This window comes from Haemorhous mexicanus, chromosome 3 (genome assembly GCF_027477595.1).
Source record: "Haemorhous mexicanus isolate bHaeMex1 chromosome 3, bHaeMex1.pri, whole genome shotgun sequence".
Taxonomy (NCBI): domain Eukaryota; kingdom Metazoa; phylum Chordata; class Aves; order Passeriformes; family Fringillidae; genus Haemorhous; species Haemorhous mexicanus.
The window spans coordinates 24277769-24302536 of NC_082343.1; the positions used below are offsets into that span (position 1 = coordinate 24277769).

Genomic DNA, 24768 nt, shown 5'->3' on the forward strand with positions numbered 1-24768 from the left:
TAAATGACAGTTACAGGCATAGAAATATAATTCCAACATATTACTGCAAAGTAATCTCTGGGAAATTGAACGTTAGCCTTGGTCAGAACTATATCTAGTATATGAGTCAGTCTGAGTCAGCACAAAAATGAGGACAGAAAAGGTTTAAGGACAAGTGCTCTGTATCAGTCAGTATGTACAATAGAGTAATAGGCAATCTTCCACACAATGCTATGAATAATAGTCATGTATGAAAACAGAGACTGAGATTTTTCTCTCAAAATTCTGGATGAAAACTAGGGCATGATAGGAAGAGGTAGAGAATATAAAAATTATATAAACATTCATAGACACAGACAACTGAGCTAGTGAAAGAACTTTTTCCCTTTCTAGTACTTCACATCTCCAAAGCTATCCAAGGACTTGCAATACCTTCTTTTTCTGTTCACACACATAGAGGACATCTTAAGTTTGTCTCTTCCTGAAAGGCATAGTTTCAATGTATGGTCCCACACATGAAATTTGTATGTATTTTCAGAATGTGTAAGTGTAGGCACACGGAGAAAGCATTTGAAATTTTGCTATGAAATGCAAAGTTTAAATAAGGACAAGTTATGATCATGGTAGCTGGAATTAAGCTACAGATCAGCATTTTCTGTCATCATATCTTTCACCTTTCACTCTCCCTTTGTCTATCAAACTTACCTGTCAACTCTAAGGAAAAACAGTTTTAATTAAGAAAGGTAAAAAATCGTCTGCTAAACAATAGAAAGAAATGGAGATGGACAACCCATCAAGACAGCTGGTGCTTAACTGCATTTTCCATTAAGGTAATGATCAGACTTGTTAAGCTTCTAAAGTTTGCCTGTTTTACAACCCAAAACAGTACAACGAAAACAACATAAATAGCTAAAAAAGCTCTGCTACCTTTTTTGTTTTAATGAAGAGAGTTACTAAAAAAATAAACTGTCACATACAGTACATCACCTTTTACAGAAGTGCTGCACATTAAACAAGGCAAGTTAAATGTAGTATAGCCCATAAAAGCCCTTAGCCATTTATAAGGTATAAAGGAGCAGTTTATGACAGACACAGTTTAGACAAGCATTGAATCTTCACTGGGTTTTGCTGTAGCTAATTTCCATTAGCTTGGCTAGCCATTGATCCAAAAAGCAGTAAACATTTTCCTGACAGTCTTTGATGTCAATGCAGATTTTACTCAGCTGCTATAAAAGTAAAAAAGAAAATTTTCCTTAAACATCTCAAGCCATCTAGAGTAAGCTAACTGGGAAAGTACCCGAGCAGGTAGTGTGCTCAAATTAATATATTGAAAGCATTATTTAGCAATGAAAAAGAAATTACATTGGTCTAGATAACTCATAACAACAATTTTATTTAAATATTTACAAGCTTGTAAATTTTGTGAATGTACAGCAAATTGTTTACATCAAAGCAAATTTAAAAAAACTCTCCACACCCACAACTCTTCATTATGCCATTTAATGCTTTTAACAATATGTTCCATTACAATATAGACAACTGCTATGGATTTGTGGTGTTCCTCTGGATTTTACTGCTGTCTCTTTCTCGCTCCTCTTTCTTGTTGGAAATACAGCCATAAGATAGAATGGCAATCCTGTGTTAAAATGACAATGAAACCATGGCTGCCTGGCTGAAACCCTGGTTTTCATCCCTCCTCAGTGCTTCATCTTATAACCTCACATCAATACTTTACCATACTTCACGTCTAGTAATCACCACCATCCCCACCTCCCCCACACATTGTGAAATAAATGGACTGTAGCACTTAAACTAAACAAACAAACAAACAAACAAAAAATAAAGACATACTATCATGATACTCAGCCCAACTGCATGCAGCATGACATAGAAGGTGACTTGTAAGACATTGGCTCAGGCAACCTTTCCTGGAACTGAATGGGTTCAGGTTATTATTCCAAACCCATTCCTGTTGCTCATGGAGATCAGCCTCAGACATTTTTGCCAGATGTTGGGAAAAACTTCCTTCTGCACATTGCTTGGTCTAGCAAAACTGGCTGCCATTAGAGCTCTCCCAACATTGCAGCCTTTGCAGCCATCTTACAAAAATAAATGGTACTATCATGTAGTAGGGTACCTTGAGAAGCAACTCTTAAGTGTTTGAAAGCGGAGGAGGAAGACAGCCGTGAAAAGAAACTGCATGGTCCAAACATTTCCATTCCTAAATCCATTTCCACTTACACATGCATGTCACATTTAGCCTCTAAGAGAAAACCAAGCTAGAAATGGGAAGCTTGTATAATGGCTGTCTCTTGAGAAAGCTGATGAAGGACAGCACACACCAGAATAGATCAGTTAGGTGAGAATTAGGAGTTAAAGTAAAGGATATGGTGGAATTTTGAGTTAGAGAGAAAATACTTATTTAATTTGCTATGCAAGTTAATTACACCACTGTGAGCACAAAACACACAAACATGGCAGGAGAAGTGGCTTCAGGCAGCAGAGCAGAATTTAAAGGAACTTCTCTCTAGTGTCACTTAGAGCTACTGACAGTAAATTTGCATTTTTACAGGACTGTTCCCAAAGATAGCACTGAATGGCATGGGAAGATAAAATTGAGGGTCCAGGTAAATGCATTTATTTCTTGGAGCTAGCCAACAACAGAGAAAACGATGTGGGGAAGACTGACCAGGATTAGTAATCCAGTCTTCCAGATGGAAGCTGGTAGTGACAGGGCAAGAGAGAGTGGCTTCAAACAGAAAGAGCATAGCTTTAGATTAGGTATTAGAAAAACATTCTTTACTGTAAGGGTGTTAGGCACTGGCTGCCCAGAGAAGCTGTGGATGCCCCATCCCTGGAAGTGTTCAAGGCCAAGCTGGATGGAGCTCTGAGCAACCTGATCTAGTAGAAAGTATCCCTGCCCATGGCAGGGGGTTGGAACTAGATGATATTTAAGGTCCCTTCCAAATCAAACTATTCTGTAATTCTATGGAGTCGAGGAGACACCTAAGACTGAATTCTGTACAGCAGTCAAAAGTAGGCAGTCCCATACACAATATCGCACTGAAGTTTTTTACAGAAATAGATCCCTTAGTATTTTATCAGGGAAGCAAGCCAACATTTTCCTACATCAACCACTGTTAAACTTTTTCTAGCAAAAGTGGTGGCATCATGGTGATTTGGCATTTCCCAAAGGCTCGTCACTGAGAGCTGCCGAATCCAATGGCAGTGGCTTGTTCTGGGAGCAGGTGTGAAGGAGGACACTGGGTTAGGGAGGGCTCAGGAACAGGGGCACGTGTTTTCCACCATGCTGCAAACCCAGCTTGATGACAGAGTGACAAGTGGCAGGCAGTCTCCCCTGACAAACATTCGCTGGTAACTTCTTGGCAAACACTCATAAGACGGAAAACATCTAAGTGTGCTGCATTTGCAAAACATCTCATTTATAGAGCTGTTCTGGGACAGATTAAAGAAAACTTCTCCATAAAGTCAGTGACGTTATCGAGCTTGCTTATACTGAAAATACTTTAACAAGTCCCATGTAATGGAATTAAATTTCCTGCAATTTAAACAAGAGTCTATCTTCGTGGAGTAAAACAGAGATTCACAACATTTATATCTTTATGAACTCCCCATCCAGAGAACTGATGATCCAAGCACATGGTAAAACAAGAGCATGTGATAAAATTGTAGAAGCAGCTGAATTATCTCTTATGTGAACATATGCACTGTAGAAAAAGACTGTCAGATACTATGACCAGAGTGACATGAAACATACTTGATACTACAAACTGCAAACTAGAGGTTACATTATTCTGTTTTCATCTGCCTTTGTGTTTTAAGGATCAAGATAACCTGGAACAACTTTCAGAAGAGATTTTTTTCTTTTAAAAGCACACAATATTTTATTACTATCCGTTCTACAGACTTCATTCTCTCCCACTCAAACCTGTCAGCCAAATAAGATATAGAAACTGCACTATTCATTGTGTAGAAGAAATAGAGCAAATTCACTACCATGAAAATAACACCTAGTCCTGCAATATCTTTCATTGCCTCTCCTGGTGTATGAGAGGAGACTAAGTGTGCTTCCTACAATTCCATCCTTTCAATTTCCTCAAGGTTTTTATTAGACAAACAATGCTTAAAATCTGAGGCAAGGTTGACTCATCTTTATGTCACAAAACCAAAATTAAACCTTCTTTGCAATAGTCTGTTATTTAGGGTTTACAAGGATTTTTGTGGGGAGGGGATGGATGGATGGATGTTTATGAGTAAAGCTGCCCAGGACAGGAGTGGTACAGGTGGTGTTCTTATGCATATCAGTAAAGAGCTTAGAAAAAGCCTCAAAGTTCTTTTTACTAGTGCAATTTTCTGAGCTTTAGTTTTTACCCTCCACCAAAGAATTAAGCCCCCCTCACAACATCCATGCTTTTCGACAGAAGGGATACCACCCAGTCAATCTTAAAGGTGCCAGCCCTTCCCAGGTGCTTTCTTTCAGAAGATGTGCTCAGGTAAATGACAAGCCAACTCTTCAATGCCCCTGATCCCCAGGGATCGCCACATTACGGCAAGAGCGAACACCCCAATACATATCCTGAATCTGGGTCACCCGCAATGCAGCCATTTGCCAAAAATAACGGGACAGCAGAAAGCAGGAGCATGGGTGAAGAGCTGAAAGAGAGCGAGGAGCAGATGGGACAGTGGGAAGGGAGGCGACACATCCTGACTAACAGTTACCGGCTATTTTATCTATCTGCAGTTCGGCACGCTGAAAATGGAGGGCAGGGTGTGACTGAGCAGCTGGGGGAGCAGATGGGACGGAGGAAAGGCTGAAAATTGTGACAAAGCTCTGCCAAACAGAATGTCAATTTATTGCATTTTTAAAGTGAGCAGTAGAAATAAAGATGGGTTGGGTCCAAGCAATGGAGCATCCTGTGTTTGTTAATACACGTTGTCAGCGGGCAATGGGTCATAGCGACAGAAGTGCGTTTGGGAGACGGCAGAAACAAAGGGAGGGACTACACGTGCTCGTTAATGATAACAGAAGTCTTGCTTGAAGATCAACAGGAGCCAGGGAAAGGCAGCTCATGAGAGCCTGACATCTCAATATGGTACACATGCCTGCACTCTGAAGCTGAGGGATAGATGTTCAACAGAGTAAGAGTAGAGACTGTAGCACAGAACAGAAGAGCAACAAAAATAAAGAATCCTGGTTGAACACATGTACAAAATATTAATTTATGAAATAATCTAAAAGAAATTGTGGAATCCCCAGGGCTGCGACTTTACCAAGATAAGAACAGGCCGGCAAGAGGAAAGTGAACAAGATGTACTACCAGATCTTATCCATCAATGACTTCCACACTAAGTAGAAAAATAAATTTACCTCTTCATCAACATACACTGTACCCTTCAGTAATCATGTCAATCAATCCTGTTTGTTCTGTTCTTCACCTAACTCTAACCCAGAAACATTCCCATTACTTCAGTTTGCTTCATTTTTCTGGCATTTCATTTTGCTTACAGTTTTTCCCTCCCTTCTGCCCAACCTGAAATGTGGCTTGAGGTCATATCCCATTTCTTTTCAAGTTATATACTTTCCTTGCAAAGCAAAGGTAAAAATTAGCTCCTGGAAGGTTCACACACAAAAGCAGGAAGTGACAGCATTTTTCCAAGAGACAGGATGATGCAAACAACCTGTAATTCCCTACATAACTCCTATAAAAAGAGGACCACACAATTAAAATCAAGCAGCTGTCAGTTAAGATCTATTTTCACAAATAGAACTTGATTCTGAATTTAGGAATAAATGCTATATATAGTATTTGAGAAGATACTCATCTTCTCTATTGATGTCTTACTAAACATTCACTCAACAAAACGCTGTCTTGCACTAGCACCATTTCATTTTTAGATTTTCCAAAAGATCTACATTTATAGCATCTCTCAGCAAACAGCCAACTCCCCCTTCTGTTTGAAGAAAGCCTCCTACCAGCTCATATGTATCCACTACACTTACAGATGCATGTGTGGAAGTTTGACATACACACAAGTAAATTTCTGTACTTCTAGATTTAACTCTTCACTCTCAAAGAGCCTGCCCATTTATTTTTTTTTAATTGGCAGCTTGTGAAAAGTGCAAAATGAACAGCACTGAAATGCACCATCCTCTTTTCTGTTTTATGTTTAAAGCAGGGAATTTAGCCAAGTAATGGCAGTGTACATACTCCCGTAAATGTGTCTCAGCTCTCCCTGATCGAGAGATTTGTGCACTCTTCTCTGTGTCCGGGTCCTTGACATCCCTGATTTTGTTCTTTGGGTTCTCATTCTGCCCTTGTTGTTCTCTCAGTTCTCTCATCCACGTTTTACCATTTTTACCTTTTAAATTGTAATCCAGTTGGGAAGGGATCCAACTTCACCAATCATTAGTGCTGAATTTTGATCTTGCCCCTTATGACTGTTACCAAATAAATAATACAGAGTAATAATCCCTATGGAGATATTTGACAAACACTCTCAGCAAATAAAGACCATTCTTTCCCTGCAGCAATGTTCTGCAGCTCAAGGCAGAGCAGGAAGACCAGAGTGCAACCATTCCTCTGGACTTTAACTCGTATTTCTGTAATTGCTGACATCTAATTTTTAAGGCAAACCACAGAGGGAGGCTGTATTCATGTAACAGTAACAAAGAAGAACATAACCAGCACCATTCTGCCCTGTTTTCACACTGTAGCATGATTTAGTTGCTTTTCAAACAGCATTAATGACCTAGCAGCAGAAAATTGCCCAATGTCTCCAAAATGGAACAGGAAGTAAATAGTGCTGGTAGGTGGGATAAATGGGTTTTAGGGGTTTTTTATGACAACCAAGCAGCTTTGCCAGGGGCTTCCCAGCTGACATCGTTGTCTGGAGCAGAGCAGTTACTATATCAGAGAAATCACAATGGTTTCTCCACTTCTGGCATCAAAAATAATATTTCTAGCAAAGATTAGACAAAAAAAACCCCTCAAAAGCTAGAAAACAATAGAATGTTATCTCTGAATTATTTCTGCAGTCATTTTTGTCATTCAACACACAGAATTCTGTATCACATTGCAAATGCTTGTCCCTCTACTACATTTTCAGTCTTTGTTACTGAGTTTGAGATGAGAAGATCCCTCAGCAAAGAAAATCAGGGCCACAATGTAAGCGTGTGACTGTGTGTGCACTTTTTAGTAGGGCACTCAGAATGTTATGGGATTTACTTCCATGAAGACAATTGAAACTTTACAACAGAAGGGTGGAGAGGAGGGAAGAAAATAAAATCAAGCAAAAGCAAGAACTGCATGGCAAGAATTGCTTGACTCAGAACTATTGTTAGCAAAGCTAGAAGTCACTGGACTGACTAGGATGCATCAGGCAGCCCATATTTACCTTTGATGGTCATTCAGCATCTCAGTACAGAACAGCCCCTTGACTCAGCTTGCTGCTTCTGAGTGTCAAAGACCAGTAGTCACAAATCTGCCCTGACTAATGTTCACACTAGAAGAACAAGTTTCCACCTATTTTGAGTCAGAGTATGTCTACTTTGGATAGTAAAGATTCCTGGCTAGAGCAATGATAGGGCTGAACTCAAGGTCAGGGTGGGCAGTAGGGAGTGAGTGGCAAGCCCCTTCCCCTAGTCTGGGTTTTGACATTATGGTTGGTACCTAGTCTCAAAAAACAATTCTGCATTAGTGAATAAGAGTCTGGGAATTTGTTCATTCTTTGTTCATTAAGGGAATTTGTTCATTCTTAGAAAGTGAAGCAACAAACTCAAACACAATTCTATGGCAAGTACATAAAGATGTTATGAAGAAAGTACCATTGGTAATGCTTGGCACTTAACCAAATCACCATGCTGCAATAAAAATGTGTAAGAATGATACAAAACTATTGGAAAAAAGAAAAGGCCAGACTGGCTTGACAATAGTATACAAGAGATATAAGTACTTGTTCCACCAAATGAAGTAAGAGGAAGATCAAAGCCCAGTGCATGCTGAAGAACAGCTGTTAGGGTCTGTATTTATTGCAGAGATCTTAGTAAAGATTTAATCTTCCAAGGTAATCAACAAACACACCTCCCTCAAATGACTTTACAATGTTTAGTCAGATCTGGTCTCTACTGAAGAAGGAAACTTTACTTGTCTCATGGTAGTTTAAATTGAGTTATACTTGCAAAAAGATTGAAAGGAAATAATTACTAATTTTTCAATGCATATAGGACACATACTTTGAATATGTATATGGCTGTGAAATACACACAGGCACTTCCATCTTGGTCAGGCAGAATGTGTGCCCTAGCACAGCCAGAGTAATTACTGCAGCAGAACCCAAGTGGCTTCTTTGTTTCACTGCTCTTAAATACAGAGGTTCAGTCTGCTACCCCACACTGTTTATGCACATTTACAAGTGGGAGGTTCCAAGTAGTTGAGCTCCCCCCCTTCCATTTCCTTGCCTTGGCTTCTCTCTTACACTGTGTTGCTTTGGATGCTTTTCAGATTCCTCTCCATGAGCTAAAGCATCCCGCAATAAAATAATTCAAGGAAGTAGAGCTTTCTGCTGGGATAAAGAGCTAGATCAGCCGAGCAAAGATTACAGCAGGAAGGCGTGAGGAGGAGGAAGTGGTGGGACTGCAAGGAAGGGAGGAAAGGGAAATTAAACCTTTCCCCCTTCAATAGCAACGAACTTTTAGATCAGCTTAATTCCCTGTGGAACCAAAGCCCAGAGGTCAGGCTAACCAGTCACAACCTTTACATGCTCCACACCACCTGCCTGCAGGATCACTGTACAATGCATACCTTATTATGAATAAATGTAGAAATTTTAGTGCATCTTGGAGAACAAAGAGGGCAAGCAAAATTAAGCAGAGGGAAAAAAAAAAAAAGCCACCAAAAAATGCCTTACCTCACCCAAACTATGGAAATCATCTAAAATTCTGCTTTCTGGAAAGCTGAGGATACCAGTTGTCACTGACCCCATCTTTGGTGCACAAAATAATGGTGATCTTTTAACTACAGAGACAAATGTATGGAGTTCATTCCTCTGGGAAAAATAATAATCTAACACAATAACGAAGTCTAATCTAAACCACTAAGAAAAATATGGACATCATATAAAATGCTTCCCCCTTTGCAAAGGGGGCTGAGTAGGAAATGACAGCATATTGAAATGGACTTAATTAGTGCACCTCATTGCAGCCATAAATGAAAATGTAGAAATCAAAGTATTCAATACTTCAAAAAACCAAAACACTTACAAGGATAGTCCAAATTTTAAATATGCCATACCTAAAAGTACTTGGTTTCCCAAAATGAATTGCTTATGGTGCATTTAGTTTCTTACCAAATAAATCTAAAAAAAAAGATCTTAAACTAGAAATTCATCATAGTATGATTTTGAGAAGAGAGATCTTTATGTCTCCATTTAAAAAATCTTGCTAGACTGAATGACATGTTTTCACTTAACTGAAGAACTAAAAAGATAAATGTTGCTATTTCAATTTAGATTAAAACATTAATTTTATCAATCTGCCAGCTTCACTCCCTTTTCTACATCTTCCTTTTGGATAATCTCCAAATATTTCTTTCTCAAAAAGCCATTGATTTAAAGATGTTGCCAGCTACTCTAAGGTGTAACTCATTCTAAATCTATTTTTATACCAAGATCTAATTTTTTTAGAGATTTGTTTTTCTATAGATCATTTTCCTTAAGGAAAGAGAAGGAAAAATTTGAAATCACTGGGAGAATGTTAGCCATTAGCATTTTCTTTCATAAATCAGACACATTATTAATTAAAAGTCAATACAAATTCTGTCATTGATTTCAAATGAGTTACTACTTGAGCCTGTTCATCTGTAAGAAATTAATATAGAAACAGTGAAGCAAAGCACTACCCTGCTCAGTACAGATCTAAATATCACCTGAAAAAGAAAAAAAACTGACAAAAACACAATGAAACTTCTCCCACTGAATATAAAGTTCCCAGATTCACCCTATCTTAGGAGGTCTAGAATTTATTGTTGTTTTATATATAACATTTTGCTGAAAAGAAAACTTTAATTAATTCAGCTCTAATTTACTGAGAACTAAGAAGTAATCAATAAGGGAAAAAAGACATGGAGATAACTTTTTCTCACACAACTTACTGAAACACTAAAGTTCAGAAGAGAGGAAGCTGACAAGGATGTAAGAAAGATCATCAGCTCTTCTAGAGGAAGAGGCAGGAAGCCAGGCACCAGTTTAAAACCAGTTCAAATTAAAAGTTCCAGAACCAATCTTTTGGGTCAGGGAATTTACTGTTTTCAGTACATATTTGTTTATATGCTGATTTTACCTCTCACAAATAATGACAGTGCTGCTTTGTTCATTCTAGCTCAATATGCCTGAGATAATATTTTAAACCTGTCAGACTGCTACAAAAGTGTGATTTCCCCATATTGTGCTGGTCTCAAGTGCTGGGACTGAAACTACCTAAAATCTGCATAAATATAGGTGATATATACATATATATTTAGTTAGCACAAGGATTCAGGGAAAGATGAGAGCTGAATATGCTGTGTTTTGATTTTTAATCTTCCCTTTGCAAGAGAATTGAAACAATATTGAGTGAGGAAAAAAAAGAGGAGGCAGTTTTGATACCATTCTTGGTACTCTTAGTGATCAATTCCATATTAAAAACAGAGTAAAATTGAAATTAAACTTATACCTCTAGATTTTTTTTTTTTTTATTAAGCACCTCCTGCTCAACTGAATTATATATCTCAACTTGAAGAAAAATATATGAGGAAGTCTACTGAACAGAATGGGTTAAATAAAGCATAAACCTGTGCTCTGTATTTTTTCAAAAACACTTCTGCTATTCTGAAGACAAAAATAGACTTTCCTTTTCAAAAATAGCTCTCAAGAGCCAACACAGCAACTGAGTGAAGCACAGGAATGCAAAGGATTTCAACTTGTCAACAGATGAAATTTAAGTGAAAAACCCATTCCCTAGAAGAGGGTCTTCAACACCACAGTGATTAGACTTGCAGCACACCCCTGACCAAGACAGGATTATAGGAATGTTTCCAACAAACAGATTAAAAGGGGGAAGAGGAAATTTATACAGGACACTGGGAAATTTTAAGGTTTTTTTTTTTAAATGTGGTACATCTCAGAGAATGTCATATCACTCCACCCCTTGATAAGGAAAATGCAAAGTCCAACCACTCACCTGCCCCCCAGTATCAGCATTCAAGAAGAAAATGGGAGATAGTTAGAAGAGTGAGGAGAGAACAACAATGAATGGTTTGCAGCTCATGTTCTTGTAGAGAAACCTTCAAGGCACAAGGCAAATCATAACTCAGCCATAGCTGCAGTGAGATCTGCCTCATGCACTAATATCGATGCCAAAACCGTGCATATTAAAAATTCTGGCTTCAAATTTACTTCAGGAAAAGATATGAAAGGGTCCTCTAAGGAATATGGTCTACAACCATATTTCCAAATAGAAATGAGAAACAAAAGACACTGGATTGGCCTTTAAAAACAAGTGATGAAAACAAGGTGGAGGAAAGGGGTAAAATGCACTTGGTTAGGGATTTAATTCATACAGAAATAACCCTACTGCCAGCATCAGTTAGCTATAATTAGAACTACGTGTTAGAAATTAATCCAACATATATAACCTCACCTTTATAATGTCATTATCATTATCATTTCTATGGTATTTAAGAACCTAATTCCATGGGAGTTTTATTAAAATTTCTAATACAGTGACATCAGATACAAAAAGCAAGCCCTTACACTTTTATTTCCTCCTATAGCTGGCTGCCTAAAAAACCAGGCTGTCTTGCAGTCCAGAGACAAACATACGCAGCTGGTCAGATGGTGAAGCTCAGTTTCCCCCTAGAGGAAGGATTTATGGATCTGATAAATTAATTCTCTAGGAAGGTAAAATCTGCTTCCAGACTATCACTGAAATTGCAGTGATGGACAATTGGGTGATATAAGGTAGCACTGGCTACTAAATTACTGAGCTGTAGCAGCTGCCACACACAGGATGCCACAACAGTGAGAACTGAAATGGGTAGGATGGACAGCAAGCATCATTCCTTGAGCATCAGGACTCCATCAGGCTGCAGACTGAGTTTCCACCAAAACAACAATATAAAGGAGTATGAATTCTGTGCAATTATCACTAGTAAGGAAGCAAGACATAAAAATTAGTCTTACAAACAGTTATTAGAAGATTTGAGATTTCTGCAAACCTGCAGATTAAAATGACCATCAAAATTAAAATAGTGGCTTTTGCACCTAATTGCACATCAAAGTCAATTTTGTCCTTTGGAAATTACAGCATGAAGGTCAAAAGTGTAAGTAAAATGAAAATATCAGAGGATTTCAAGGCAAAGTAACGTTTTCTCTACTTGGCTCTTTAGTGGCATAAGATTTCCCAGTGTAAGCTTGTTCCCAGATGCAAGCAGCTGCTACACACACATTTGTCCAGGAAACACATGGTTAGAAACATACACTCCTAATTTTAGTGAAGATGAATATTTTAAGGCCATCCTGAGTGAAATCAGAATACAAATGTTAAAACTGGCTTCTGTTCATCCCTGTACAACGTGACAAGCATTTGCTTACTCTAGGACTGCAGAGGAAGCTTTTAAGACCATGCATATTTCACCATCTGCTTTGCTGCTACTTTGCAAAATTCTAGTGATGTGAACTATTATTACCTCAGATGCTGGAGGGTGGGCAAGGGAATCCTAACTCTGTTACCCATGACTTTTAATTTTGGTTAAACCAAACTAGTAACCAGCAACTACAGATGAGCATGGAGCCAGGAAACAAGAATATGAAATGGAGATTCAACTTACAATTAAATCTTGTATAAATGAAATGGAAAGTATCCTCTTGGTGCCATTCTCCACAATTACTCCAAGCCAATTAAGTGCACCCCAGTACCACAAATAACTCTGTCCTCCATGCCAGTAGCTTACGAAGGCAAAAGTGAGGGCTGTAGATAATAGTGTTCCAAGCAAACTGGACTGAGATCCTCCCATTGGAACATAAATGTACCTGTAGGTGAAATGACAAATAAGCAGTGCTGTTAGAGATTTCACTGAAATCTCAGAAAAACATCCACCACAGAAGAAATGTGTCAATTTGTAGCATAAAAAAGAATGTGAAAAAGCCTACCTGACATACTCTCTTTACAGAGCTTGCCCTATTTTCTGCAAAGCTGTAGATCATTTCATGAAATATGTGCATGTACCATTTGGCAAAAGGACAATTTTGTGCTCCTGGGAATTCTGCATTAGGCAAATATATAGCACAAACTATATTCTCAAAACTGCAAATAGCAAATATTCAATTTTTAAAAATTGGAATAGTTCTAAGTCAGCTACAGAAATTACCCGTAATTTTCATGTGAATTTAAATTATAAGATTGTTAACAAAAAAGTTTAAAACATTACAGAAAGTCACATACAGTCACATCCCATAGACTGTTTCCCATATGTCAGAAATGTAGATGCATGCAAACACTGTATTACTAAAAGGCTGTAATTTATTTCCTTTAAAATATTTCATTAAAAATTATGTGAACTGTAAATACTTCCTATCTGGTTCTTCTATTACACTCTCAGGATCATGTCAGTCTGATGACCTTTGGAGGACTCATACCAAAAATGTCTGGAAACCCATATGAAACACTCTCCATGCAATTATATTCTGCATTTAAACTGAACCCAGAAGTCATAACCTTAGTCATTAATTGATGCTTATAAGTGTCCAGAAAGCAGTGCTGCTTCAGAAAAAATACCAGAAGCAATGGGATTCTGAAAGCTGACACTATTTTGTGGGTCATTTCACTTCCAGCCTGAAGAGCTACATCCACTCCCATCATTTTGTGATTAAGGCATGACCCCTGGCCAGACATTGTCTGAAAGAGTTGCATATTTCTGTCAACACTCTGAAGAAGCCCATCAGGCAGGGGAGTCACCACCCAGCTCATGGGTACCAGCAAGGAGATGTGGTATCTGAGAACCACCACTGACAGCTCTCCTCAGCTCTCACTCCTTTGGCAAGAAAGTCTGTACTCATATCTGAGACTATTCCTACTTGCTAAGATAATTCAGGGATTTTTTATTTTCCAGTGAAATTTTTATCTCTAGTTATGAGTTTTCATATTCAGGGATAAATATAATTTTAAAATTTTAAAAGGGAAATTAACACACTGTTTATTCCTAATCTTAGGAAGTAAGAAAATAAATAATGGGGTAAAATACAGTGATGAACATAATTAAAGGGTAAACAAAAAGTCATTAAGAAACCAAGTGTCAAATGCTCTAAATTCTTTCTTAGCATAACATCAATACACCTTTTTTATTCAATCTGCTACAGGGAACATCTGATTACATGTTTTTCAGTATAGGTGTGCTTTTTCACTAAGCATATGAAAAACAAATAGAAATTAAGATCAATAGTTTCTATTATGTTTTGCTTTTCTTCTCTCTCCCCTTCCTGTGTTTGAACAGACACTTGCAATTGCAATCAATTAATCTAATGGCAGAGGGGTTTATCTCAGCAGTCTGCAAGCAGTGAATGTCCTGCAGGGCTGTGGCACAGAGGGTAAAGAGAGCAGAGCTGCACAGGCAGCCTCCACTGGCAATGGCATTGCCAGGAAGGGCTCAGCAGCATCAACATATTTGTTCCCAATTGCAGCTCAGTTTAGGTTGGCCTGAAGGGCTTTCAGCTTAGCATGCAGAGAAAAATAGGCTATTTTCTGATTTTTAGTGTTAAACAACAGCAGCTAGATAATTGAGCAGCAACAACTCATAACTCTGATTAATTTTAAAGGTTAGTGAAGTTTTAGCTTGTAGGGAGGCTGATGGCAAATGTGCAACTGAAAATCCACTACCTGAAGACCTGTTTGAAGAAGGACAGAAGCCAAAAGGAATAACAGAGTCTTTACTAACAGTCTGACCTTTCCCTCCAGTACTGTGGAGTCTGCCTCCCTGCCCCAGAGAAGAGCAGAAAGCAGAACCTCTCTCCTTGCCTGCTAGTGCCATGAGGAAATGGACAGGCAGCTGGCTGCCATTCCTTGTCACAAGGGCAGTGACACTCTCAGATCATGTGTCTTGCCTTCCCCTGTCAGGGCAGTTTTACAGTGATTACAAAGGACTGATAGATGTTGAGTCATTTCTCTTGAACAGAGTGAAGAGCAATTCTGTAAGTTCCTGTATTTTTCACTCAGAAAAATCACGTGGAAAAGTCATTACTACATTACAGAACACATCAGGGGAAAAAAGTATTTGCTGCCTCATCATCCATGCACATCATACCCAGTGAAGTAGGTGGCACACACTGCTGCACTGGCAGGCCTGCCTACAAGCAATAGGCAACTCAGTGTGCAGCAGGGCAGAGCCTGGCTCAACACCAGGCACTTTGTGCTCTCTGATTACCAAAACACTCCCATAGCCAAAACTGTCTTGCAAAACAACCATGCCAGAACTCTCATTGCTGCAAAGATGCATTTTGCTCGTTTTAGAACAACCTGGTCGTTTAGAATCTCATTTCTCTATACTTCCCCTGTGTGTTTACACAGAAGAATACTCATTTGATTACGAAAAGCTGCACAAACACTTAATTGTGAGGGAGAATGACCCCAGGAAAAGCATTATTAAGCCAGATGATAGAAGAAATATATTAGTTCTTTATTACCATCTACAACACAACACACACTTTGTAACTAACAATTTGTTGTGTTTAACCTTGTCCAGCAGCTACACCCTACACAGTGCCTCATTCACCCTACAAATCGATGTCTTTTATATCTGCACACTTCCTAACTTTTCTTCTTCTTACCAATGCTTCCATCTACCTGCAATCGTTCCCTGCAGTCCCTTTGTACTGTAAACCCTGCACTTTACTCAGGGTTTACACAAATGGAGAGGTTGCTGTAGAACATGCTGACCTGCTGCACCATAAGTAGAACAGCATTACATAAATATCTCATTTTAAGCTTCCATGCAGCTTTTAAGATTATTCTCATTTCTAATCACAGAAAATCCACACAGAAGTTCAAAATCCCTGGTTTGCAGTCTATTAGCACATAAAAGTAACCATGGGTACTCATGACAGCCTAATTCAACTCAAAGGAACACCCTTGTAGTAGAGTTTCTTAACAGCGCTTGAACAGATGACATATTTATTCTGCAAGTGTAAGGAGGGCACAAAAGCTGAAATATGTGGCACCAATAGACAACAAATTCATCTTAACTCACATACAGAAAAATAAAACTCAGCAGTTACTTGCTGGTAAATAAGCCAAAGGTGGAGTTATAAAGGAAAGCAACAAAATATTTTGCAAGGAGAAAAGGATGTTGAATTAAGTAGATTTGAGGGTAGTAATTGGTCATGTCCTTCCAGGTTGTGTTAAAGGGATGGCCAGCAATGGTGCCCCTTAAAATCCATGAAAATTACAGACAAGATTAGACCTGTAGAAAATGCTTAGTATCAAAAAAATGCAGGCTAGGTGAGCATTTAAAAATAAAACATTAACTTAGGGGGCCAAAAGTCAATCACTGCCAGAGCTTCAAAGGAGAAACTTGAAGGCAAAAGAACTACAATTTCTCAGCAGACTATCAGAGAGGAACATGGGTACACCACAGGCCAAGCTTTGCCAGCCATTCCTGGGCTGGGGCTGGCCAGACCTCCCTTAAGGACAGCAAGGGAAGGTGCTTCATGCTGTCAGAAGAAAAAGTTATGCACATAACATGGAGAGAAGGGGGAAGAGAACTCCATGTCATTAGAATCTCAAAACATCTGGGGTGTGTTATAAGCACATAAATACAAATATTGAGAGAATGTTATATAGTAAAAATTATTTGCATGCACACCCCCATACCTGACATGACATACATTCCTAGCCTTCCTCTCCCAAGGCAAAGATGTCAGCCTTAAACGTATTTCTGTGTTTTCTATCTTTCTATTTCTCTTTTGATTTCAAACTAAAACTTACATGCAATTAAACATGCTGCTTTCACAAACAAAATGTATGTGTCTTCCCCAAAGTGCATTACTTTTAGTCCAGGCACAGCAGTTTAAATTACCTTATCCACAGCCAGTAAGCTGTTTCATTTACACAACTTATCTTAATTTTAACTTACTAAGTGAACATTAGAGAATTGGATAAAATATGCAAATGGTACCATTTAAATCCCTACCGTAATGCAAACACAAACATAACAGCTGAAGTATTTAAAAGTGACATTTACTTACAGAGAATACCTTTTAAATCCAATAACCATTTTGTTAGTTTTTTTGAAGTGGCAATCTCCAGAACAATCATAAGAGATCTGACAAGCATTCCCTTGAAAAAGACACTACATTACAAAGTTTTTATTCTGGTAACTTCAGAAGACCTCTAAAAGAAGCATTTTTAATCAGTTAAGAATCAAACAGGAGGACTGTTATTCCTGGAGACCTCCACATACTGCTCTTACTTGCACATGTCTGTAATTTTAAACATATTTAAATCTTGAAGTAAGTGCAAGTAAAGCGCCTGTTTAACTGCTGCTCTGTCCAGGACCTTTCTTCAACATGTGCCTGAATTTCCTCCTGAAGGAAGGTAATACAGCAAGGTGCATGCTATACATTATTTTATTCCCTCTCTTAGGCACTGATCTTGGAATATTTAATCCAGAATGAGGTGAAATACAAAAAAAAAGGAAAAGTTAATTTGCTTGTAATGGCAAAGTAAATACAATTAATATATGAGGATTTTGTGTTTTATTTCAGGGAACATTCCAATGTCTCTGTAAGTTTCAAAGCATTCAAGGGTTAAGTGTGTGACCATCACACTGTTTTGAATTGGGCAATTACAGAGACAACACAGCTAAAGTTGAAAAAGTGACAATGCAGTGTTCATCTTGCATCCTGGCACCAGAAAGCGCTTGAGGCTTTGTACAGGGAGGGTGTTCATCTGTGGACACGTGTGGAAAATCTTGTCCAGGCAGCATTATGCTGGTGCTGGGCTTCCTTAATTCATTTGGTTTTAATATTCTCTTCACAGCCTTAAACCATTGACTTTTTTTCTGCTGCATAATAAAAAGGTGTCAGGTGCTGCTCTGCAAATTCTTCCTTCTGGGTGAGTTCTCACAATTCCTGTTTTGTCACTTCAAGCTGACACTGCCTTGAACAGAGCTACACAGAGAGCATAACTAAAGCACACCTGTAAGTCTTTGCAAGACTGGGTCCTACAGGAAAAATTTGTTTTAAATCACAGAAACATCTCCCATAAACATGCCTTTGAAGGCTGAGCTACTCATATTTGCACCTGAAATAAAGAAATAACCAGAGATATTTGGAATACCATTTTGCAAAGTTTTCATTAGGAGACTAAGCCTTGTTCTGTTAAACTCCATTTCTCACAGCCTAGCAATTTTGCTGGCTGTTGGCAGAGCTTTTTAAGCTCTATAAGAGACTCTCTCACCTCACCAGCTTAACCTGACGTTTAGAGACCTTGACAAATGCAGATCCTTTAAAATATTTAAGCTGATGTTGGCTGCAGGCAAGTCTTGTTGCATTACCACAAAAATGTTTAATGAGAAATTAAGTCCATTTGGTTTACAAAGCATTAATGAGAATATTCATATGCAAGAACACTCAGCTTTACAAATATGACCTGAATTCATTCACTTCATAACTGTTAGCATGTTTCCCAGCAAAGACTGAGTGTGAAGTTTCCTACCAAAAAAACTGAGAAGTGTTTCAAGTACTTTTCTTCCCATGCATTCAACACAAAAAACAATGAGTGAGTCCATGTGTCAAAGGGCAGGTAACTGCAGAATACTGCATAAATCATTTTGAATTCACTCTTCCAAGGAAGCTCATGTTTTCAAAGAGATTCATTTATTTCAAATGAAATTTTAATCTAAATCATAATATTTCCTTCTAATGGAAAAAGTTTCATTACTGATGGACTGCTGTGTTTAGTTTTCTTCCAGCTGTACCTAGGAAAGAAAGAAACCCTACCTACCACCACCTGTTTGCAGTCAAATGTAAAACTACCAGTGAGCTGCCTTTGATCAGAATGGAAATGGGAGAGCTTCCAGATGACCAAAGAGCCAAAGGACTGGTTATAGCACTAAGTTCAAACCAGCACCCCAAACATCTTGCTGACAGCAGAAGCCTAGATGTTATTGCCAAAACAACCTGGAGTTAAGTACCTAGAGCTCAGCTACTGGGTGGGAGAGGGCTGTGTCCCCAGCTGACAGATGGAGCTGGGCAGGAGGCACTCCTGCCTCCTCCCATAAGGAGTCTGCAGAGCTCCCTGAAGCTGTTCTGAACTTACCTCCCCTCAGGGGCCCAAATCACTCCTGCTATTCTCAATACATCTACCATGTGCTGATGGTACCTAGGCTCAGCAGCACAAGAGGCAGGCTCTATACTCCTTTGAAAACACAGCTAGAAGAGGGATATATTAATAGCACTGTCACTCTCTGCTTATAAAATGGTAGAGGTCAGGCTCTTTGCCAGGGAGACCAACATATCTTGCCTCTCAGAGGAGTGCTCCAGCTGTCTGTTACCAGGCTGCCACCAGGCAGAAAATAAATGAGATTCAAAGAGTGAATATGCAAGAAAAAAACAAGTCTGTGGCTAGGGCATTACTCAGAGAGGTGCAGATATTCCAGTCCAGATTTCTGCACCAGGAATTGCTCATTGTGCCCTAAACAATCATTAGACAAAATGCATAAGCAACATAATCAACAAAATAATTCTTTTTTCCCCCACTTATTTTCTTTACTTCTCCCAGCTCTTACACTGAGTGTGACAGACAACATAGTGAAATTCAGTGGGAATTACACACTCCCTACTGACCACAAGCTAGCAGAAAAGCAGAAAGGATGAATTACACTATTAAACTGCAGCTCAGTAAAATCTGTCAGGAAATCTCATCGACTGGGGTTCAAGCTCTCCCAATTGCTTTGTAGAGAATCAGGATCCAGCTGAAGGGCAGGGAAAAACTAAGCCCCTACAAGCTGCTCTAGGGTCAGCCCTATCAAACTCCACACATCCCAAGGGATGTGCATGCTAAAGGTGGGGCAAGACCTCAGTAACTATCTCATATCTTCAGGTAAAACACTGCAGCACACAAATTTCAACCATGAAACTGGGTGTACTTTAGGGACTGGGATCCAGCACCTCTCCAGCCAAAGGGACACCACCAAGTACTGCTAACCACATACATCACAGTAAAACTGAACAGTAAAGGAACTTGGGTGCATTATTCTAGAATCAAAAAAGCATCAGCTCCATGGACAATGGGATTATTGTCCCCAACACAAACAATGAGGAAAGAGAATGAGTAGCCTTTTAACTGAAGTTTTATTTACACCTATGAGTTGTACCTTGATAGCCAATAAAAGTCTTTGTTCACCAAAGAGACTTTTAGAGTTTCACCAAGGGATTAGTCCTGAAAATTCTTATGAAAGTTAAAGATCAAAGTAGCTCAAATATTAAATGTAACTAATTGCTGGATATGTTCTCAAATAATGTTGGGAGGAACAGGGTTCCTTCGGATGGTCCACCCTTATGGGCTGGCAACAACTTTGTTAATGGGCTATGACTTTTAATGGAGTCAATGAAGAAATAGTAAAAGAAAGCTGTAAAATAGTACATAGAAACACAATTATAAATTTAACAGGATTTAGTAACATTCCCCTTAAGGAGAAACCTAAAACTACTGCAGTTAGGGGTCATAAAGTGAAAGGATTTATATGCTTTATTTTTTACTCAAAATAGAACTAGAACTCAGAGTGCTGAAACAAAACAGTGTCAATATTATACCACTCCCAGCTGCAATGCCTCTGTGAAACTCCATTGGCCTCATTGCAGCAAGCACACAACAGAAGCACACGTAGGAATCCTAGATCCACCAGCAGTGCAACAGTGGGAAATAGGAAATCAGACCTCTGATACTGGGAATGGGACCTATTGGATATGCAGAGACAATGCCTACATATGGCTTCCTAAAGGATGGTTTGCTCCCTGTTTCTAAGCAGTATTAATGCCTCCCCTTAAGGAACTTTGGCAACAACTACAAGGAATTCTTAGGGCCAGGAGAACATTTTCCATCCAGGGAGTCCAGGATGATTCACAATAAACTCCTTTGATTTTGGGAAGCAAAAGATTACGGTTCACACTATGCCCCACGTGTGCTGTCTTGCACTATGGAATTTACATTAACAAGCTAATTATTACAAGGAGTGGTGAACAACAACTATTAAAATATCAAATAGCACATCCTATAAGCTCCAACAAACATGAATGGTGGCTGTACAGAACTGTATAGCCTTAGATTATCTGCTTGCTAGCCAGGGAGGAATGTGTGCTATTTTTGGACAGGAGTGTTGCACTTACATCAGTGATGAGTTTGAAGCCCAACAGGCAGGAATCATCCCAATAGAAAGAGCAGTAGAAGACTAGCCGAAAGAGGAACATTCTTCTTGGTGAGATTGGCTTACTTCATGGCTACCAAACTGGAGACTGCTACGAAATGCAGTCGTGGCAGTCATTGTAATCATTGTAGTACTTGCTTGTATTATGATTCAATGTTATAGATGTTGTAACACTTTGTGCTGGAAAATGACACAGTCTCAAGAAAAGGGGGGACTTGAGAGACAACACAGAGAATAGAAATTTGTAGTTCCTTTGAAGTTATAAAATAGAGCTTAAAGAGTAGCTAGAAAATCAGATTAAAGAATGTAAAAGTAGACACACAGGATGTTAAGTGTAGTTGGAAGCAGTGGATAAACAGATCATGAGGAACCTAAGTGGTTTTTGCAGCAAAGGTATATAACAAGAAACAGTGCATGCCCTAAGAAAAGTTCAAGGCAAGGTCAGTTGTAAAATTGGGGGCTCAGTAAATATGACCACTTTAGACCCATTTAGATGACCCTCTAGAACCATAAAAAGACTTCCAGTAAGAGGCAGAGGCATGTAAATTAGTTCTCCAAAAAGGGATGTTTATGTATTACCTAGGAAATACATTGTAATGAATGTGTATGACCACAAATACTGTTGTAAAGTTTCACAACACACATCAGAGGAAAAATCCTCCAAATGTGTCAGTGCTGTAATAAAGAATGCCTATTTTCTAATACTTCAAACTGTGTTAGAAAGTTTATAATCTGGACTATTTCTATATCAGAGGGCCCAGCTCAAAATTCAGAACTCTGCATACCTCATCTGGAGGCGGCATAGGCAAAATTTTCCCACACAAATAAACCCTTTGCAACAAATCTCATCCCTTGCCATCTCTCCTCTCTTCATAAGAGTTCATTCACAACAGCACATTTTACAGTAGTTGTCAACTGCAGCTGAAGCAACAGACCAGCTTTTCCTCTGCATGTGACTGCACACATCAAACTGTTTGTGCTACAGTTAGTGAAAAACTGTTAAGTATGTGTCATTTGTTGCTTTTGCCACACCAAGAATAAAGTACTATATTTTCTCCCTTCTCTTAGAAAGCTGATTTAAATTCCACAGGTGTAAGAACAAGCTATTTAGCCATTCTGCTAATCTTTGTATGTCGGGTACATCAGAAAAAATGTGGATTCATCTGCATGTGTGAATTCAGATGTTTAAATACACTCATCACCATGCACTTAACAGCTACCTTTTCCAGCATGCCTCTGTCAAAGGAGTGCACACAATGCAGTCACTATAACAGAACCTATTTATTTTCATTAAACCTTTTTTGCTTGGAGACAAGGTAATAAAATTGAACAGCCCTCTAAAATTTGCTAGGTAACAGAAAGACTGTTTAATCTTTGCAGACTCCTTTGTGAAGAGCTGGATGATTCTTTTGCATTTTTATATCCCTTTGTACACATGCATGTCAAAGAGCACTGTTAGTATCCACAGACCACACAGCAGTTTCACCAAACCAGGAAATGCTTCACTGGGCTGTACAGTTCTATAGACAAACAGAAATCAAGATGTCAGAAGACTTTCACTTAGGTGCATCAGAAATACAAATTTGTGTGTGACCAGAGTAATGTCCAAAGACCCAAAATCAGTGAAGACTCGGTAAGTATTACAATCTTCAAATTTAAACCCAAATCAACAAAATGTTCTTCAATGGATCTCTGAAATGAAGACATGTAATTAATGAAATGTAGAAATACAGAGGAGACGATGGATAAATATGGCAGGAAACTTGAGCAATGTCAAAGTATCTGCTTAGGGAGAGCATAGCATTACAGATTCCTCCAAACTGCATGTGCACAAAGTTTGAAGAGTTAGATTTTTAACATTATTCCAAAGGGAGTAATTCACTCACCTCTCCTGAGCTCACATTTCTTAGAAAATGCACTTGGCAGTTCTGGGAAATGACTATTATAAAGTACAGCCAAGGCATTGAGATGTCCAGGCAAAGCTGGGATCACTTAAGATTATACAGCACCTTCCACAATAAAGAACTTCTCTACACTCTCCAGCCTCTTGTCAAAAACCCTTCAAACACCAGCACAGTTAAATCACCTCTGATGTAGAGTACAATACACATTTATCAGCCCAAACTCATCTAAGTGAGAATGAACATAAATTTAATTAAGCAAAGTGAAGAAAAATATTTACTTCTGTTGAAGTAGCACCCTTAAATAATGATCTCCTTTTTTCTCATTTGTAAAGAAAGAATAGACACACACCCCTAACGACCACCAGGAACAGGGCTCACTCCAGGTAAAAACTGAAGGGGAAAATGTCAGTTCCTGTGAAGTCAGTAGCAACAGAGGCTAGAGCTATACAAACCACTTAGTTTTAAACATAGAACAAGAAATTATTCCAACGCAAAGGTAGAACTTGAGAAAGAAATGCTGTAGTTACAAGCCAGAAATATAAATCTATATGTAAGGATGGGGGAAAACCAGTAAAAAAAATTGGAAAAAAACCCAGGTGCATACTCAAGGAAAAGGAAATGGTAAGAGTGGCAGGGAAAAATCATCAGTTAGGGTGTCATGGAAAGTTAAGTAGAAAATGTACCATAAATCTTCTTATCCTGCTACAACACTGAGCTGTTTATTTCTGCAGTTGTCTAAACATATTCTTTTTGTTAGAAAGAACAAATAATGATTGATAAAATAATGATTCTGCATTGATCCTCACGAAAAGCCCCAAGATGGTGAATCAGCAAAACTAGTTTTAACTGTTAAGTACAAATGTAGGCCAGAAAAGACAGATTACAGGTTAAAGACCATTAAGGATATCAGCAGCATTCTAGTCAGTGTGCCTTGATGAAATTCTCTGAAAGGTATTCAAGGGAGCATCTGGTTTATACATTGGGTCACCAGTGCTTGTTTTCATGTTTTTCCGCTTCTTGAGATTTCAAGAGACTGTAAAAAGCAAAGACACTCCTTTTCTTTCTTCAAAAGGGCAGGTAACCAACAAGAATAAGAAAATTTCATCCAGCTTGGGAACTGCTTAGCAAATTCCTGGTGGTACTTGGGAACATACTATGAAACAGTAGCTTGTGCTCACCTCATCCCTAGGACTGAGGGTTAGCCAGCTAAGAAATAGCATTCAAAGAGATAAGGTAGTTTCAAAGAATTAAATAGAATCATCAACACAAACTGGTTTATTTTCCCTGAAAAACCTCAAGAAAAAACCAAATCTGTCAGTTAAAGTCTAACCATCAATCTAAAGAATGTCATTATAAGCTAGCTATGGATCAGCTTGAATTATTCACCAAAGTGAATAATTAAACAAAGCACT

The 24768-nt window shown here is 38.6% G+C and overlaps 1 protein-coding gene across 2 annotated transcripts in view; it reads right to left on the reverse strand.

Annotated features, from left to right (window-relative positions):
• HHAT (hedgehog acyltransferase) overlaps positions 1-24768 on the reverse strand; it is a 165611-nt gene that overhangs the window by 78303 nt on the left and 62540 nt on the right. For both annotated transcript variants that reach the window (XR_009485707.1, XM_059841113.1), the window contains exon 10: positions 12864-13065. Coding sequence is in view for 1 of the 2 variants with exons in the window: in XM_059841113.1 (XP_059697096.1) it covers positions 12864-13065 (202 nt within the window). In the remaining variant the exon portion in view is untranslated. The remainder of the gene's footprint in view (positions 1-12863; positions 13066-24768) is intronic.